Source organism: Notolepis coatsorum, assembly GCF_963971535.1.
Source record: "Notolepis coatsorum genome assembly, chromosome: 1".
NCBI classification, from domain to species: domain Eukaryota; kingdom Metazoa; phylum Chordata; class Actinopteri; order Aulopiformes; family Paralepididae; genus Notolepis; species Notolepis coatsorum.
Window position 1 is genome coordinate 146,755,858 of NC_140165.1, and position 20,255 is coordinate 146,776,112.

The window sequence follows — 20,255 nt, forward strand, 5'->3', positions numbered from 1 at the left end:
CTCGACAGAATGCTGCAAGAGCTTGAGAGCAGGTTCTCATGAGTTGGAGAACAACGTATGAGAGGCATACAGGCATGTTATCCAGCCTCAGACCAGTTTCTCTCAGTGGAATTTCTGCAACCCTTCGCCACACATTACAATATCCAACTACTGCCAGAGGAGATCACAGTTGCAAAGTGTTTCCTGGCCAGGACAGGCAGAGATGCAGTCCCTACTATCCAAAGTGTCTTTTCCCTCCTGGATGATAATAATAATAATAATAATGCATTTGATTTATAATGCGCCTTTCAAGACACAAAAAAAAAGTCCACAAATCGGTGAATGAAAAAATTATATAGGATCAAATGAAAACTACTACTTGCTAAAAATCGATGTTTAAAAATACTAAAAACCAAAGAAAAATACCAAACACTAACAAACATTCAGCACAGACAATGGGGATGCTGCCATAAAAAAAAATGATTTTTTTTTTTTTTTTAGATCCGGGGCTAGGAGAAAAACATCCGGGGCTAAAGCCCCGGTTGACAGAGTAAAAAGTGCACGGGCTGACCTGGGGGCCTGAATGCCTTCTACAACATAACTGCATTTCCGCGTCTCTGATTGCCCAGGTCATTTCTGGTCATGTGACATGTACGCCCAATCGTGGGACCGCAAGTTTCTACAATGGTTAAGCTTAGGCGCTCTTTCGAAGTAGGTTAAGGTTAGAGTTTGTCTTAGAGCATGGCGATAGAACGCCTGCCCTGATTCCGACGGTTAAGCTTAGGCACTCTTTCGAAGTTGGTTAAGGTTAGAGCTTGTCTTAGAGCATGGCGATAGAACGCCAGGTAGTTTGCAGGCTGTTAGACCCGGAAATAGGCGCAGAACTTGCTGTCCCACACGACCTGGCCAATCAGAGCGCAAAACTCGAACACGGAAATGCAGTTCCGTCGTCGAAGGCATACACGCGACCTGGGGAGGTATAGGTGGGTGGGGCGCATGAACACTTTCGGCAACCAACATGTACCTCCGCGTTTCTCTGATTGGCCAGCGATCGGCCAGCCCTCTACGCTCGTTTTCCCCCTACGCCGGTAACGCGCGCATGCGCATTTCGCGCATTTCGTACTTGTCTCCCTGTGTACAGCTGAGAGCTCCAGCATAGCTATGTACGCGAGCTAGGCGCAAGCCAGAGTAAAACACAGTTTTCATTCAATCAATAATAACATTAACGAGACTCTCGTTGTGTCTATTCTGCTAACGCTACCTTTCATTGCTTTAACGTTACCTAGGCTCTCGTGTCTATCTGCTAACGTTAACGTTAGCATTAAGCTAACAAGCTGGGGCCGCTGGTGTACAGCTGAGAGCTCCAGCATAGCTATGTACGCGAGCTAGGCGCAAGCCAGAGTAAAACACAGTTTTCATTCAATCAATAATAACATTAACTCTTGTTGTGTCTATTCTGCTAACGCTACCTCTCATTGCTTTAACGTTACCTAGGCTCTTGTGTCTATCTGCTAACGTTAACGTTAGCATTAAGCTAACAAGCTGGGGCCGCTGGTGTACAGCTGAGAGCTCCAGCATAGCTAACTTATGTCCGCGAGCTAGGCGCAAGCCAGAGTAAAACACAGTTTTCATTCAATCAATAATAACATTAACGAGACTCTCGTTGTGTCTATTCTGCTAACGCTACCTCTCATTGCTTTAACGTTACCTAGGCTCTCGTGTATCTTCTAACGTTAACGTTAGCATTAAGCTAACAAGCTGTAACGGCACCAGTCTTGCGTCTATCTGCTAACGTTATAGGTAATAACCGGTTTAAAATGGATGGTGATTACCTCACGTTGTGTCTATTCTACTAGCATTAACCATTAGTTACTAGTACAAACAATCAATAGCGAGTTATATTGATCACGCTATGTACGATAGCCATGCTAAAACGCTAGCACAACATTAGCACCTAACCTAACAACAACAAGCTTAACAAGCTTGTACGATGAATTGAAAATGGGGGACCCTGATGTAAACAAGACGAAAGTCTTTCTCTGGTCTGCATCCCCTTAACAATTGTATGTATTGAGCTGTACTGTACTGTACCCATTCTGCAATCTGTTAATAAAGTTTTCAATCAATCAAACAAGTCAGAAATCTTTTTGTGAGACTAAACTCTCCGCTCGGTGGCAAATTGTGTTGATGTCGGTTTTGTTTCATCAATAAATGAGGCAGAATACACAGTGACTGTATCCTTTTTTGTTTATTGCACTTGTTCCTGCTGCAAATACGAGACATTAAAGATGGCGGCTTTCTGTTTTGGTGGAGAGCCTCCAACGAGTGACGCGTCTCTCTTCTGACCAATCAGTGGTCTGCAGTGTTTCACGTGGCTCATGAGGGGGTAAACGGGAGAGCGCTGGCCAACGCTGGCCAATCAGAGAAACGCGGAAGTACATGTTGGTTGCCCAAAGTGTTCATGCGGGTGGCGCACCCAGCGTGCACTCTCTTGGGGCAATGGAAATGGTAGCAATGAGTCTGATACTGCAACCTGGGCTGTAATGGAGAACTGTGAATAAAGACTTGCACTGAAAACTACCAACCTGCCTCGGGAGTCGTCTTATAACCTTGGAAACCACAAATGTTACAATATGCAACACTAACCCATCCATCTACATTCATTGCACACATCCACACACTCACCTTTAACATTCACTTAAGACACTTTAAACACTTAGAACACTACCATATATACCATACTATACTACCATATATACCATACTACCAACACTATATATTTTAATCTATTTATTACAAAAAGATTTGCACTGCACCTAATTTTTGCATTTTGTACCCCATTGTTTGCATTTTGTACTTTAGTTTGTATAGCCTATTTGTAACTGAGGGGTACAATTCCCTGACTGTATTGATAAGTATGGTATCATTAAACCACTACCGCTTTATGTACTTTAATTACTGGCCATACAGTACATGATATCTAAATATAATGAACACTTCCCACAATGAACCGGTTCTATACAAAGTTGTCTTTAAGTATTTATTGCAGCAAAAGGTACATAATACTTCTCTATTATACTTTGAATGCACTTGTAAGGCAAAGGAATGTGCGTAGGCAAATCAACAATGAATGTCCATTCTCTGGTTACGCAGGAGGTAATTATACAACCTGAATCTTAGGGAATTATATCTATGGTACACTAGTAATATATAGCGGGAGATACTGGAAGGGTCCCCCTGGTTGTAAGCCAGCAGGGGTAGAGGATCTGTCGGTAGTAGAGAGTCTGGTCAACGATGACTAAGGAGACTCCAAGTACAGGAGACGGTGCAATAGCCTCTTGATCCACAGACGAATACAGCTGTTCTCCGTAGACTGTAGCTCCACAGTGAAGAAAGCTAGCCGGCCTCAGGCTCTCTGAGGCGCCGACTCGACTTGGCTCCTCGCGGGGTAAATCCAACACGTGTAAGCGTCGGCGATTCTCCGCTCCATAAATCACAGGACCAAAGCAAATATAATCCAGCCGCAAAGGGCTATGCAGTCGTCGGGTAGATTAATCCAGTGTACATGTCCACACGGTTCTCGTCTAGGTCTCCTCGGGTGAAAGCGCCATGAAAGCAGCCCAGCCTGGATAAGAACTCTAGCTAATACGAGGAAGCGTTGGTGATTTATTGATGTTTCATCAATAAATGAGGCAGAATACACAGTGACTGTATCCTTTTTTGTTTATTGCACTTGTTCCTGCTGCAAATACGAGACATTAAAGATGGCGGCTTTCTGTTTTGGTGGAGAGCCTCCAACGAGTGACGCGTCTCTCTTCTGACCAATCAGTGGTCTGCAGTGTTTCACGTGGCTCATGAGGGGGTAAACGGGAGAGCGCTGGCCAACGCTGGCCAATCAGAGAAACGCGGAAGTACATGTTGGTTGCCCAAAGTGTTCACGCGGGTGGCACACCCAGCGTGCACTCTCTTGGGGCAATGGAAATGGTAGCAATGAGTCTGATACTGCAACCTGGGCTGTAATGGAGAACTGTGAATAAAGACTTGCACTGAAAACTACCAACCTGCCTCGGGAGTCGTCTTATAACCTTGGAAACCACAAATGTTACAATATGCAACACTAACCCATCCATCTACATTCATTGCACACATCCACACACTCACCTTTAACATTCACTTAAGACACTTTAAACACTTAGAACACTACCATATATACCATACTATATCTGCATCCCCTTAACAATTGTATGTATTGAGCCGTACTGTATTGTACCCATTCTGCAATCTGTTAAATAAAGTTTTCATTCATTCATTCATTCATTCATTCATTCATTCATTCATTCATTCATTCATTCATTTATTCATTCATTCATTCATTCATTCATTCATTCATTCATTCATTCATTCATTCATTCATTCATTCATTCATTCATTCATCATGTGTCATAATCACTGATACAACGCTGCCTCTTAATCACTGATACAACGCTGCCTCTTAATCACTGATACAACACTGCCTCTTAGTGGCCAAATTGGGATTATCTTTTCTTTTAATTTTTTTCTTTGTTGTGCGCCAGTGTATGAATGAATGAATGAATGAAAACTTTATTAACAGATTGCAGAATGGGTACAGTGCAGTACAGCTCAATACATACAATTGTTAAGGGGATGCAGACCAGAGAAAGACTTGCGTCTTGTTTCCACCAGGGTCCCCCATTTCCAATTCATCGTAACATATATGACATACATGACATACAGATAGACAGTACTGCTACATCTATACATTTATGACATACCAGATTTGCAATTACAGTACTGTATTTGTGATACAAAAAGAGTCCAGAAAGAAAAGAGTATATACATTAGGCGTAGAAACTGTACATTGGATTGGGTAGGTGGGGGTGGGACTGTACATTGGAGGTGGTTGGGGGGGGGGGGGGGGGGGGGGGGGGGGGGGGGGTAGGAGTGGGGGGGGGGGGGGGTGTTGGCGGGGGTTGTGTTCGGACATTTACAGGGGCCAGTTTCGAGTTGCAGTCTCCCTTAGGTGTTTTTTGAGAGTGTTTTTGAAAGTGGGTAGTGATTCACATTCCTTTACAGCTTTGGGTAGGGCGTTCCACATTGATGTGGCATAATTGCGAAACGTGTTTAGTCCCTTGTTTGAGCCGAATCTGGGTTTAACATGATTTGTGGAGCTCCCTCTGGTGTTGTGATCGTGGTATTCACTGACCTTTGGGAAGTATTTAGTCATGTACATGGGTACCTTGGTCGTGTAGTGTATCTTGTAGACCAGGCCCATTGCAAGTTGCTGTACTCTGTCGTCTACTCTAAGCCATCCTAGGTTGTCAAAGTGGGCAGGGGTGAGGTGGGTTCTAGGAGTAAGGTCAAGCAGTAGTCTGACCAGTTTGTTTTGAGATGTTTGTAATTTTGTTTTTAGCGCCTTTGAGGTGCTTTGGTACCATGAGGTGCAAGCATAGTCGTAGTACCCTTGAATGAGTGCTCCTGCTAGAGTCTTCAGGGTATTCTTGTTTACCAGTGAGGAGATCCGGTACAAGAAACGAGTTCGTTGGTTGACTTTTTTTATTACATTGGATGCCATTTTGTCACAGGAAAGATTTGCCTCTAGGATGGAACCCAGGTAGGTAATATCTTCTTTCCTTGTGACAATATTGTCACCCACTGTAACTGAGAAGCCGTCGGTCTTGCTGAGTTTGTTATTTGAACCGAAGAGAATGGACTCTGTTTTGCCCATGTGTAATGATAGTTTGTTATCAGCGAGCCATATGCAGATTTTGCTTAGTTCTGAGCTGAGGGTTTTTTCAACCTGTAATTTGTTCTTGTCAGAGACCAGCAGGGCTGAGTCGTCCGCAAACAGGAACAAGTTGCAGTCACAAGCTGACGACATGTCATTTGCATAAATTAGGAACAGTAGCGGACCTAGTATGCTTCCTTGTGGAACACCACAGTTTACTGTGAGGGGGGGGATAGGGTACCGTTTACCTCCACCATCTGCTCTCTCCCCTCCAGGTAGGATTGCATCCAGCTCACTGATTACGTGATTACAGCTCACATTACTATGTGACAGATAACTAGACGAATCACAGTCACACCCATGATCTGGGTGGATACTAGATATCACTCCAGATGAGCGTAGAATTATACAAAAGGGGGGAAATTAGCTTTATGGGCCCCCACCCTGTCTGATTGCAGTTTAATGTCTAATTTACATAATTTTAAATCAGTAATCTGAAACCGTCTAAATCAGCATCACCTATACCACCACAAATATTCATGAAAAAACTTTTCTCTGGAAGCAATGATATTAACTACAGACAATGTGACTGAAACTATGTTTTATTAAACAGAACAGGGTGTTTAATTAATAGTTTAGGACCAACCCTTTAAGCTTTGAAAATCCATATATAGAGATTTGAATGATAGGTTCATGAGTTTTATCATAAAAACAGATACCTGTACATAAAAAACTAGGTCAACCCATAAATATATCTGTATAATGAATATAGCTTAAATAAGAAATACTAAATACAAAGTACAAGTAGGTTGTAAAAACATTTAATGAATAAAGTTTATTTTGAACAAGAAATAACATGTAAAAAAAACAATGAATAATGAACAAAACAAACAAATAATAAACAAAACAGTCTTTGGTCCGAATAGGAATAGGAAGAAGCAATATGCTTATCAGGTCCTACCCCTTATTGCCATATACCCTTAAAAATAATTCCAAACACAGTGTTACATTTTCTTCCAACAGAATCATCTTCAAATAAAATCACTTGGTCATCGATCAAGCTTATATATAATAATTACTGTTAATAAATAATAGTTATTTTGCAATCAATAGGCTACTGTACATTTCTAGAAATTCATTCATTTTTGTTCAGTTTAATGTCGTCATCCAATCCATTCCGGAGTTACCCCATGCACAACCTTGATCACATTAAATAGTACTTGATATATCTGACTCTGAGACACATGTATAGATGATATATTATCTTCACAATAGCAACCATTTTACAATGCTATACAATAGACCCTTTTTTTCATCGATTATTCTCATAGATTAAGAAAACGAACGCAAAGACAGGTCATTGGACGTTGCATGGTTTCATCCAGACCATCCCTGGAGACATCTGTGCACACTAAAAACAGAGAAAGGGTCTATAGGTCCCTGGTCTCATTCACATTTGTGCAAGTGCATGTAGCATGTGTATGTCTTTTCACAACAAGCATTTTTTTTATACATTCATTGTAATTTCCTATATTCACATTTTTTGATGCATTAGCCATATGATATGAATTGCATAGAAATGTTGTAAGTTCATAAAAAGCTATAGAATAGAAATACTGGATATCCCTAATTTCTCATATCCACGTCTTCCTTCCCTGAGCTCTGACATTACATCTACCTTATCCAGAGCCACTGAGTAGCTATAGTGTGTCCAGTGTTGGCCTGTGTTGTGGAGCCGCAGCCCTCCCCTGAGAATCTCAGATCTTGTAACGACAAAGCGGGCAGACGCCAAAGTCCCGGATGATTCTGTGAAGCTTTTACCACTACCCCATTCAAAAAAAGTGCTGATTATCTAAGGGATTGTAATATCTAGTCCTATAAGCTCAACTGATAAACTGGAGAAATCCAGTGACTGCTGTGAAAGTGCAGCTGACAACAAGGGAAAGACCATGTGACGGCTTGGAAAGACAGCTGACAGGAAGGAAAGACCCCAACGGGGCTGTCATGGACTAGCTATCCATGATGGCAGGCTCCGTCGCTTAATTAAGTGCACAAAAGCCACCCCTCATTGCTACGAAAAGTCTAAAGAGAAAAACACCCCTAGAGTCTGCGAGAGCGGGGGCGGAAGATGACTCATCGGCTGACCACCCGGTAACAGACCCTGGAACGACGACGAACCAGATAATCGGCACATCAACTGAAGGACAGGAGCACAGAGTATGTAGCTGTGGCTGGTCCAAGGTAACATCCATCAGAGGCCTACGAATACATCAAGGCCGGATGAAGTGCTTGAAGAAAGTGAGGCCGGGATCTCGCATTGACCATTATCTTCTGAGAGAAAGGTCAAGTCAGGCGAGTGAAGCTCGGCGGCAGGATTTAACCCACAGTCCACCGAGCATCAGTACCCCGGCTGAAAGTAATTCAAGCACATCAGAGAACTTGGAACCAAGTCACTTGCAACCTTCTTTGGAGCTGAAAGAAGAGCATCGAGTGGTAAAAGCAGAGGGGGGCACACCTGGGACGCCAGGTGGTGCCGTTGAGCCCTTCGGAGGTGTCGTGGGCCTGTCAACGAAACACCAATGAAGGAGGGTGCCCACCTGAAGACCCCAGTGAAGCTTTTACCACTACCCCATTCAAAAAAAGTGCTGATTATCTAAGGGATTGTAATATCTAGTCCTATAAGCTCAACTGATAAACTGGAGAAATCCAGTGACTGCTGTGAAAGTGCAGCTGACAACAAGGGAAAGACCATGTGACGGCTTGGAAAGACAGCTGACAGGAAGGAAAGACCCCAACGGGGCTGTCATGGACTAGCTATCCATGATGGCAGGCTCCGTCGCTTAATTAAGTGCACAAAAGCCACCCCTCATTGCTACGAAAAGTCTAAAGAGAAAAACACCCCTAGAGTCTGCGAGAGTGGGGGCGGAAGATGACTCATCGGCTGACCACCCGGTAACAGACCCTGGAACGACGACGAACCAGATAATCGGCACATCAACTGAAGGACAGGAGCACAGAGTATGTAGCTGTGGCTGGTCCAAGGTAACATCCATCAGAGGCCTACGAATACATCAAGGCCGGATGAAGTGCTTGAAGAAAGTGAGGCCGGGATCTCGCATTGACCATTATCTTCTGAGAGAAAGGTCAAGTCAGGCGAGTGAAGCTCGGCGGCAGGATTTAACCCACAGTCCACCGAGCATCAGTACCCCGGCTGAAAGTAATTCAAGCACATCAGAGAACTTGGAACCAAGTCACTTGCAACCTTCTTTGGAGCTGAAAGAAGAGCATCGAGTGGTAAAAGCAGAGGGGGGCACACCTGGGACGCCAGGTGGTGCCGTTGAGCCCTTCGGAGGTGTCGTGGGCCTGTCAACGAAACACCAATGAAGGAGGGTGCCCACCTGAAGACCCCAGTGAAGCTTTTACCACTACCCCATTCAAAAAAAGTGCTGATTATCTAAGGGATTGTAATATCTAGTCCTATAAGCTCAACAAATGGGGGCGCACTGGAGGCATAGGCACTTGTGTCCACACTCCAGAGTGATGCAGGCCTCCTCCACCGTACACACCACACACTCCTCCACCGCCTCTGAGTCTGTAACTGGAACAGGGGGACAGAGTTCACATTACATGACCTGTGTTAACTTGTTGTGGGCCTCTCACTCGGCAGGGCTTTGAAGATAATGGGTTAATGTCCATTAGTTTGCTCCCACTAAGCCTGCATGCATCTATAGGTCCTGCAGCTACTGTACAAATGACCTTGAACTAACAGCTGTTAACTAAGGGTTTCTGTCAATGTATAGCTGAGTACACATCAGACATGTGTAGTGGTCTGTAGTCTTGTTAGTCTTGGTTTTAGGTCAACCTCTGGTTTATAACAACTGTGGTCATTTGGAATAACTGAGCCTTGCTTACCTGATGTGAGTCTCGTAAGCAGACCGTTGTTTTCAGAGAGGCTGTTTGAGGGACAGCTCACCGCAAGAGGATATTTCAAATTGCAGTGGCTGGTAGTGTTAGGTGGGGGAGCAGAACAGGACTTCTGATTGGTTAGTGTTCCCTTCTTCTCCGAACCTATAACAAAGAATGGGAGTTTTTTTGTTTGTTTGTTTACCATGGTACAAGTTTAATCACAATTAACATCTGTTATAATTATCCAATCAAAAATCAAGGAAAAGAAGGACATATTTCACTGATATCCAGGCATACTGTACTTAAAACTCACCCAGCAGGGAAATGGAGCAGGTCTGTCCATAGATGTCTATGACGGCCCACAGGGGCTTGCTGATATCCACTCTATTTGTTTTGAGTATGTACTTGCTGCCATCGTTTCTGCCGAAGTACATCTGGCCATTTCTTGAAACCCAGATCTTCACCTCTGAACCCGGGAGACAGCAGTCCTCCGGCAAGGCGACGGCCCAGTGCCCGGGTGTGTCTGTGAGGTTGGGGATGGCCAAAGCGGGCAGGGGCACAGTTCTGGCTAGGGGCGGCACATTGGTGAAACCCACACGCATGGCTCCGTGCCATCTGAGTGACTCGCTCTCCACTCTGAGACATACTCTCTCCTGCACTTTCACAGGGCGGCTGCTGAACACCAGGCCGTTCTGAAAGGTGTCCCCAACCCTCACCGCACACCTGGCCCCGTGGCTCAGGCTGACGCTGTCCCCCACAGCCTCCATATGGAACGTCAAAGGGCCCAGGCAGGAGGACCCACAACAGTGTGACCCTGCTGATCATGGAATATAGGGGGAAATTATATTACTTAGATAGATACTACAACATGTTTGAGAAAAGCCTGCAAACCCCAAAAGGGTTTGAAGCGTGTTCTCGGTGAATGCGCAGGCATGAGTATGGGCTTTTTTCTAACATGTTATATTACCCCCTAAACAATAAAAAATGTCAACAAATGTTCGTTGTTCCCCTTTAATTAATGTAATGCAGATCTTGCTGTATGAGATGAGGGTTACATGTGAGGGCTGAATGGAAACTGAACAGATGAATATGAGATGAACAAACTTAATGAGATACGATCTTAACATTCTAACAACTGCACATCAGTACAAAATGTATGTACTCTACTATAGTCACAGAGAATAACAACAAGCCAGCAATTGGTTATATAATCATATGGCATATTGCCATGGCTACTTACTGCTGCACTTGAAATAATTTATTTCAACTGAATAAAATACTGTATATTATTTCAGATTATTATTATAATTATACTTTTTATTATTATTTTATAATTATTATGGATTATGAATTAAAATCAATTTGATTTTAATCTATTTGACCAGATACTTGACACACTTGCCAATGGGAAGGGCTTTGTTGATATAGGGTGACCTAAATACTAGCCAACACTGCATATGCTTACAACGCTTTATGTTGTCAAAATATCTATTGCACTATCTAGTGCAAGAATCATTCATTTGGAATAACCGTTAATAGGTATGCAGTCAGGCCTCTCCTCTGGCCAGCGAGCTAACTGACTAGTCCACCTATTAAATATCGAAAGCAGTTAATGATGTGGATAATTGTCAGATTACAGTAAAAATAGTCAAAGTGTTTTACCTGACACAGTAAGCAGCACAATTATCTCTGACAACAGCTATTGCAAGTTATACATTTGACTGGCAACAATAAAACTAAAACATGATGTATAAAGTTATTGTGTATGACTGCCAGTCAGTTTCCATTGGTTTCCTCAATTTCAGGTTACTAACCAGTATCGGTATTTGGAAATAGTTAGCTAGTTATCAGTAACACTGACGTCAATATCCTGTACAGTAATATAATGGTATAAGCCTGGGCTTGCACATCCCTGCCATAGCCATGAATCCTCTAGTAGGGGGAGGGCTTAAAGAAATCATCCATTGATACATTTAGATTTTGCAAGTATTTGGCCAGAAGAGGGACTTTTCCATGACACATCATTAGTATCCAGAAAATGAAAGTAATGTCAAGATGGCATGTAGTCATACTGGTATTAGTAAATCTGGCTTCCCACACCCACTGTAAGTTATTGTAAATTATGGAAAACAACTTAACTGTGTATTAATACCTTACAATTGTGCTGTTTTATAATGTATATCTATTTTTTTTTGTCTGTCAATACATTTCACTCAAAATACACACCATTAAGCTTTTCATTTAGTAAAGTTCACCATCATCTTAGTTTTGCAATATTAGTGCAGCAGCACAGCTCGATTTACAGAATGACATTGTGGAAGATAGTATTTAGAGATGAGTCAGGAATAAAGTTGACAAAAAAAGAAGACTTACCAGAAATTCTGTGTAAATGTCCCTTTACCATCTTGAAAGTCTTTGCAACTGTCTTCTGTTTGTGTTCTGACGAGGTGTGACTTTATAGGACCTAATGTTGAACAACAAAAGATTACTCAGCACATGGTCAACATGAAAATGGGAGGTGCCATTGAGAGGGACTCCACTCTGGAAAAGTACCTAAAATGTGTGAAACATGATGCTAAGCACGCCTCCCTTTTAGTCTTGATGCTAACCCTTTGTTCATACTCAGGTGATTGTACCAAAGTTATCGTGTATATTCCTGTGCCTTTCAATATATATAATTTACAGCAAGCACAAAATCACTATCATGGATTGTGCACAAATTGCTACAGTTTTAACATGTATTAACTGTACCTAGTGTGCTACTGCATTCTTTCTGTTTCACTTTTGATATTTATCATTATTGCAGGGGCGGACTGGTATTAAAAAATGTGCCACCCCCATACAAACACCAGCCCTTCAAGGGGAATTTCAGTATTTTCAAACCAGGAGTCTATTTTTTACATCACGTGAGGTCTAAATGAATAATAGGGATACAAATCTTTGTAATTGGTCCAGTATTGAGGGGATCACTTCAGCTGGCAACCACAGAAATGCAATACAATCACACAGGGCTTTGTTTTGCCACTGACAGGCTCAGACTGTTATAATAAGTGTCTGCAGATACTACTAATCTACTTCTTTCACTACAGTGTGGCTCAAACAGAAGTATTTTATCTGAAATCATCGAGTTGGTGAGGAAGATTAGGTTGTTTTGTTGGGAGAACGCTTTGTGTTATCTAAAAGATATAAAACAATGGTGCATGTTCACGCAGCATCCACCCTGAGTACATCAAACATCAAGGCAAGAAGGCAACCGACTGGCTGCACTCCCTCCTTTCTGCGTGTCTCCATCACTCAATGCTGCCAACGATCTGGCGTTGTGCAAAGTTCATCCCCCTGCCAAAGCCAAAAAAGCTGAGCGACGACCCCAAGAGATACCGGCCCATCTCACTGCTGTGTGTCCCATACAAGCTTCTTGAACGTCTCATCCTGGCGCGTCTTAACCCAGTCATTGACCCCCAGCTGCCCAAAGAACAAGCTGGCTTTCAAACCGGTAGGTCACTAGCAACTGCCAAAGCAGCAGGGTCAGAAATCTCAAGAACAGAGTCCCTCAGGGCTCAGTACTGGCACCTATGCGGCTATGCTGTTCAACATCTACATTCACGACCTATCCGCAACAAAATCAAGGAAGTATGGCTATGCAGATGATCTGGCCATTCTACTTAGCAAACCATCCTGGGAAGCAGTGGTATGTACAAAATATCAACTGAGTCATGACTGATTATAAAATATCTATATATATTTACAATTGTGGAATAGATAAACAGAGACTGGAAGGAGCGTAAACACAAAGGTTTATCTCTATAGGGATCCTTTACATAATGTTGGGCAGACACATAATATAACAATCTGAGCCTGTCAGTGACAAAAAAATGCATTTTTTGTGTACTTTGACATACTTTGATGTTCATGTTTGCCCCATATTGTTACATTGCAGCCCGACTGAAGCGATCTCCCTCAATACTGGACCAATTACAGAAATTGGCAAGATGGAGGGACCAGTGGAAGTCTGCAGAACCATCCAGGCTTCACTACTATGTTGAAGATCCCACAGATGTTCTTGGCCAGCACCTGCCCTGAAAGCAATGGACAACCCTCAACCGCCTGAAGACAGTTGTAGGACGCTTTGAAGCAGCAATGCAGAAATGGGTTCTCGTGAACAGTGCCCACTGCGAATGCAGGGACCCATTACAAACTGTGGAACACATAATAAGTAGCTGCCCCAAACACCGGCCACCGAATGGTGATCGTGGTCTAATCGACCTGGATGATGACACGTTGGACTGGCTTGCCTCAACGGAGCTGAAGCCAAGGTCTAAGGACATACGCCAGAGAGAGAATCACCCAATAAGCCAGTGGTATGTATGATGTCCCTGTTGCTAGGGTGCCAACTTCTCTATTCAGCTCAGCCTATACTGTAGTGATTGCATTAATCAACTCATATGGTCTGCACTCTCTAGCTGTAAACAATGAAGGCATATTGTGCTTTTGATCATCATTTAGGCATTGAGGCCTCAACACTGCAAGACGAGTTGCAAAGGAGAGTAAGGGAGAAAGAGAGAGAGAGCCTACCATATATACCATCCTACCAACACTATATATTTTAATCTATTTATTACAAAAAGATTTGCACTACACCTAATTTTTGCATTTTGTACCCCATTGTTTGCATTTTGTACTTTAGTTTGTATAGCCTATTTGTAACTGAGGGGTACAATTCCCTGACTGTATTGATAAGTATGGTATCATTAAACCACTTTATGTACTTTAATTACTGGCCATACAGTACATGATATCTAAATATAATGAACACTTCCCACAATGAACCGGTTCTATACAAAGTTGTCTTTAAGTATTTATTGCAGCAAAAGGTACATAATACTTCTCTATTATACTTTGAATGCACTTGTAAGGCAAAGGAATGTGCGTAGGCAAATCAACAATGAATGTCCATTCTCTGGTTACGCAGGAGGTAATTATACAACCTGAATCTTAGGGAATTATATCTATGGTACACTAGTAATATATAGCGGGAGATACTGGAAGGGTCCCCCTGGTTGTAAGCCAGCAGGGGTAGAGGATCTGTCGGTAGTAGAGAGTCTGGTCAACGATGACTAAGGAGACTCCAAGTACAGGAGACGGTGCAATAGCCTCTTGATCCACAGACGAATACAGCTGTTCTCCGTAGACTGTAGCTCCACAGTGAAGAAAGCTAGCCGGCCTCAGGCTCTCTGAGGCGCCGACTCGACTTGGCTCCTCGCGGGGTAAATCCAACACGTGTAAGCGTCGGCGATTCTCCGCTCCATAAATCACAGGACCAAAGCAAATATAATCCAGCCGCAAAGGGCTATGCAGTCGTCGGGTAGATTAATCCAGTGTACATGTCCACACGGTTCTCGTCTAGGTCTCCTCGGGTGAAAGCGCCATGAAAGCAGCCCAGCCTGGATAAGAACTCTAGCTAATACGAGGAAGCGTTGGTGATGCTGGTCACTGTAGAACTTTAGCCGCACGATACACTATACACAAATAGACTATTACTGACTTAATAGAAATATGTCGCACTCGACGGTATAGCGCCAAACTCTGACAATTCAGTTATTAATTCGCACGCGGTCTCAATGCTCTATTCTGGGGCCAAACAGGCCATACTTCACCGCACGTTGTATCGTGGGTGAGGCTTCAACTTATTGGGTAACTCTGGACTTCTGACTAAGTGCTTCTGTATTCACCTGCGCCATATTTATATGCACGGTGAACAAACTAGTGCCAGCCTCATTTCTGTCTCGTAGCCCTGGGCAAGGCCGGGCATGTTCAGACATGTCTTGACGGTGACTTTGAACCTGACTCCGGAGGCATGGCTCTGGCGCCTGTGGACCGCTGTCCAATAGGAGAATGAAATATTATGGTCTGGGCTAAAGGGATATTCCGTGTATATGTACGAGGAATATACAAGGGATATCAAACGATATACAAATACTATGCAATATATATCAATAAATAAATATATATATTCGGTTTAATCTGATCCTTTGTAACACTATTGTATATTAGTGTTTGGACTTTATTATTTTAACTTTTGTACTGTATGAAGTACATTCTCAGAGGGCTCATACTACAGAACCAAGGGCATTCACTGTAATGTACTGTAGGCCTACATGTAGTACGTTATGTGAATGTGTGACTGTGACAAATAAAACGGAACTTGAACTTTAAAACACTAAATACAAAAACAAATATGCTTGTTGTCTAATTAATCTGTGAATTTTCAACTTGAACTTCAGGAGTTTGTTTTAGACTACAGGTAATTCCCTGAGTCGGGGTGTTGGGACGATTCAAACGAGTAGCCAGTCTATTTTGGCGAGAAACATGGTGCCGAATACTGACTAAGCAAGTGTTGACACCAGGCGGCGGATGCTACCGCGGCTGGGTAGAGCATTGGATTGTGGGTATTGTGTGTTTCCTGATAGGCTGACAGACAGCTCAGCTGTTGCAAAAAGTTTTAAGTTAGTTCGTTTTTTATATAGGGCTATTGTTATCCAATGCCACACCGCACCGCATTATATAAACTATCCGAAGTGCGGGGTTCTTCATCGACTATTGTAACTTACTTGGAACTAGACTGTCTGAAAACTACAAAAGGATAATAAAACAACTCTCGCAATGAGTTTGAACGAGCACGCCTTACAAGCCCTGTCATGGAGAAAACTCTACTTGAGCAGAGCCAAATTAAAGGCTACCAGTCGCACTTCAGCTCTATTATCGGGTTTCGCAATGGTAAGTATGTTTTACATTTGTTAATCTTGATTCCAACACTGAATACACGGTACATCTCGTAACATAAAAAAATATCTGAAGGCTGGATCATAAATGTCTCGATATAAAAACCGGATATCAATTTGTGACGCAGCTGATCTCACTGATCATGCGTAACAGAGCTGTGACTTCTACCTGGAAGGCTATCAATGAATAGTCTTTACTCTTTAGCATTACATTTAATTGGCCACCAATCGTGTTTCTAATGCCTTTACTATAAGCGTGTTGTAAAAGGGCATATGCTTAGGCTACAGTGGTCGTACATTTATCTTACATTCTATTGTATCACACAAGTAGTCTAGTTTATTAGGAGGTCGGCAATGCAGGAGGTCACATTTGAATATTTGATGAGATTAATTCCAAAATAAACCATTCGGAAAAAGCCAGATCTACTCTTAGGATACTAGAAGTAAAGTAGCATAAAACTCCATTGATGACTAAATAGCAATCTGCCATGTTTGTTCAATCTTCTATGATTGTGAAATATTGACTTATTGAATATTGAAATATTTATTTATTTTCTAAATGTATATAACATTTTGGAATGAAGCCTTCCATATGAAAATGATGTGTTGTAGATTTGAACCAACTTATATTTGTTTATTACTCAGGTGGCCATGGTTGAGGTCCAACTGGAGAAAGATGAAGTATACCCCCCTGGGCTGCTGATAGCCTTCAGTGCCTGTACCACAATCCTGGTGGCAGTACACCTCTTTGCCCTCATGATCAGCACCTGCATTCTGCCCAATCTCGAGGCTGTCAGTAACGTTCACAATCTCAATTCTGTCAATGAATCTCCCCACGAGCGCATGCACCACCACATAGAGCTGGCGTGGGCTTTTTCTACTGTCATTGGCACCCTCCTCTTCCTGACTGAAGTTGTGCTCTTATGCTGGGTCAAGTTCTTGCCTCTAAGACCAAAAAACCATCAAAATGGCACCATCAGTTCTGGTGAGGCAGCAGCCATCGCCTCCACTTGCATCATGGTGCCATTTGCAATTGTCTTCATTATGTTTGCTATTCACTTCTACCGCACTCTTGTCAGTCACAAAACGGAACGGCAGATTCTGGAGCTGGATCAGGTCATTCGCCTCCAGACCCAGCTCGATCACAGGACTGACAATGATCAGTTCTCCGTCCATTTTGCATGATTAGACTGAGCAAGAGCAGCAGACTCTCTGCAAAAATGTTCTGTTATGATAAAGTTCTTTCAAACAGGACATGGACTGTGCCTAAAGGTGTTAGTTTCATTATAAAATGAAAGGTTGAATTGGTATTATTGGCTACAGGATTTGTCTCGATCCACATTCGGAGACTACATGTGAGTTCTCTTCCCTACTTTGGGCCTATTTGCTTTCCTTATTTAGTCGAGGTAAATCAGCATGGGTGTTAAAGTAAGTCATGTAAGAACATTGTATTCTTGAAGAACCAAGAAATTGATTATTCTTTCTTAAAATGTTCTTAACTTTAAGGCTTAATCTGGACAGTCACTTTATGCGTTGCAAACTTGCAATATCATAAACATTTGAATGGTCACAATTTGCTGTACTGCAAAAGGCAGCCTAAATAACTCCTACAATCGTTCATATGGTGTAGACACATAATTCAACAGCATCACATGCTGAGTTTAGATTTCAAACAAACAAACAGGCTGTACTGAGTCACTATTTTCTAACACCATTGGGTCAGCTATTTGCCATTAGACAATTGGATATAGTTGATTTATGGTTATTAAAACATTTAGCCAAATATCTATGATAATGAATAATTGCACACAGCCTACAATCCTGGCTGGGGGACTGCAGTCTCACTAGAGCGGTGATGACATAAGGATCTGTGTCCTGTAAGATATGTTATAAATGCTGTAGTGTAGATGGTCTGCAAGCTTTGTCTGCACCAGCTTTGATGACAAAATGACAGCATGAGCTGTTTCCTTTTTGAAACGTGATTATGTCTATCTGAATGTCAGACATCTGAAACGACTTTGACGGCCGTTCATTTGGAATATGTGAACTTGTTTCATATTTAGAATTTAAATTGCCCAGTTTTGGGTAAAACGTTCTTGGCAGATCACCAGTATTCAACGTGTTTGTCCCCCAGGCATTTTACTTCTCAGAACAACCTACATTTCTGAGGGTTTTCTAATTAGTTAGGTTTTTACTACCATATATGTTGAGGCATAGAGTGCAAATCTAGAAAAACAAGTCATATTCTTAGCTGTTCTGTAATGTTCTGTTTTGCCAAAGAAGCTGTTCAAAGAACATGTTAAAGAACACTCTGGAGGAGGGAGGGAGCCTGCAACTCAAAGTCCTCACCTGTAGTTGTCCGTCTGCTCTTGTTTGATCAGTGTGGTCATGGAGAGGTTTTTTTTAACAGTTCTTGCTGAACATATTTGCAAAATATATATCTTGTTACCAGTTTTTAAGAGGTGTAGTCGATGATATATTAGTGAAAATATTCCTAAGCATGCATTTTTAGAGTTTTTTTATTTAAATTTTATTTGTACATTTTCTAGTTTACAAGCTTGAGTATATTTATGCACTGTACAAGTCTAGAATATTCAGTGTATATTTCTTAGTATCGTCCTCTGATACATTGTAATTCCTCTACTGTATTTCAAACAGTTCCCCATTTTCCTTCACTGTCCTCACTGTAATAATATATAGGGATGCACTGATACCACATTTTAGCTGCGACCAGCAGCTCTATACAGTAGGTCAGTTGGTTGGTTGCTCGGTTGCTCCACAAAAGTGTCCCCACCCTTTTAGCGGCCACAGGTTTTGCCCTAGGAGGCTTTTGGCATGGAGGTCAAGAAGTGTGTGTGTTCTTGCCAATTGTCTAAAAGGAACTGGTCTATTGCAAATTTGTGCTACTTTTTTTTTCTTTTACTGATACTGATGCGGAGTCCTTGTTCCTCCAACTTACTGACCTTAGAGAAGTTTGATGTCATTGGACAAAGGCAATTGGGATATGTCCAGGTCTGAGATACTTCTGTATGGCAATTGCAAATATGCATCATATTTCATTATTGGGGACACTTTCCGATTAGATGCCCTGTTTTAGCCTGATAGCGGTACAATATCTGATAACCAGTATTTGTATTAGAGCATCCCTAATACTGTAGTTATTTACATTTTCCAAAGCACTGGTTGTTTACTGTATGTACTGTAAAATTAGAAGATGCAACTTGGGAGACTTCTAAAGAGGCAAATTAAAAGGGATAGTTATTGATCTATATAGACTTGGCCATTGAATGTTCAAAGAGCACCTTTTCAACAAGGTGTCATTCATTCTTGCCTTCAGGTGAAGGGATGTAATATAATTGTTTTTGAATGAAATCGAAGTTTTGTAATGCAAAGGCCAAATTCTATATTGGGGCTATAAACTTTCTTGGTGAAAATGCATTTTGGCAGGATTGCCAATATGTGTTCTTTGAAAAGTGGAAGGAAATGGTTACAATATTCTCTTATGTGCTCTTTATTTATTTTAGTGTAGATTATATAAAAAAAAGTCACTGCTTGTGTGAATACATGCCACTTAAGCACTGTTATGTTATGTATTATTGTAATACAAAATATTGTAATGTATGATGCTGTTGCATTTTGTTTGCATATCTGTGGTTTATTACACTTGCAGCAACAACTATTTGACCTATCAAGATTCAACATGATTAATGTGTTGCCTCTTTGGTGAATAAAAAATATATATCTTTGGTATTTAACATTTTCAATATATCCATGTGTAGAAATATTACATTTAAAAGTCAGAAAATGCATGATCATGCATGCATTCTCAAATCCTTCAATGCCAA

At 41.9% G+C, this 20,255-nt stretch overlaps 2 protein-coding genes across 4 annotated transcripts; one reads left to right on the forward strand and one right to left on the reverse strand.

Annotated features, from left to right (window-relative positions):
- Positions 1 to 6,541: 6,541 nt before the first annotated feature.
- Positions 6,542 to 12,072, reverse strand: LOC311246100 (E3 ubiquitin-protein ligase NEURL3-like). 3 transcript variants are annotated; one of them, XM_084336177.1, is made up of 4 exons: positions 12,005 to 12,072; positions 9,945 to 10,448; positions 9,638 to 9,793; positions 6,542 to 7,136 (listed from the first exon to the last, which is right to left on the reverse strand). In XM_084336177.1, exons 1-4 carry the CDS (start codon positions 12,033 to 12,035, stop codon positions 7,051 to 7,053), a joined length of 777 nt encoding a protein of 258 aa, XP_084192303.1. In that variant the 5' UTR covers positions 12,036 to 12,072; the 3' UTR covers positions 6,542 to 7,050. The 3 variants fall into 3 exon arrangements, with proteins under 3 accessions (XP_084192303.1, XP_084192301.1, XP_084192302.1); XM_084336175.1 differs by lacking the exon at positions 6,542 to 7,136 and adding an exon at positions 9,148 to 9,323; XM_084336176.1 differs by lacking the exon at positions 6,542 to 7,136 and adding an exon at positions 9,148 to 9,323 and having other exon boundaries at positions 9,945 to 10,445; positions 12,005 to 12,054.
- Positions 12,073 to 16,097: 4,025 nt separating this feature from the next.
- LOC311241846 (calcium release-activated calcium channel protein 1-like) lies at positions 16,098 to 20,165 on the forward strand. The gene is made up of 2 exons (XM_084330780.1): positions 16,098 to 16,405; positions 17,056 to 20,165. The coding sequence occupies exons 1-2, from the start codon at positions 16,292 to 16,294 to the stop codon at positions 17,593 to 17,595; spliced, it is 654 nt and encodes a 217-aa protein (XP_084186906.1). The 5' UTR covers positions 16,098 to 16,291; the 3' UTR covers positions 17,596 to 20,165.
- Positions 20,166 to 20,255: the final 90 nt, after the last annotated feature.

Excerpts from the sequence above, each read along its gene's own strand:
- LOC311246100 (XM_084336175.1), bottom strand. The coding sequence starts at position 12,035 with ATGGTAAAGGGACATTTACACAGAATTTCTG. Across the intron at positions 10,449-12,004 it reads ACATTTACACAGAATTTCTG|CAGGGTCACACTGTTGTGGG; the intron begins GTAAGTCTTCTT and ends TTCCATGATCAG. Across the intron at positions 9,794-9,944 it reads CTGCTCCATTTCCCTGCTGG|GTTCGGAGAAGAAGGGAACA; the intron begins GTGAGTTTTAAG and ends TCTTTGTTATAG.
- LOC311241846 (XM_084330780.1), top strand. The coding sequence starts at position 16,292 with ATGAGTTTGAACGAGCACGCCTTACAAGCCCTGTCATGGAGAAAACTC. Across the intron at positions 16,406-17,055 it reads TATTATCGGGTTTCGCAATG|GTGGCCATGGTTGAGGTCCA; the intron begins GTAAGTATGTTT and ends TTTATTACTCAG.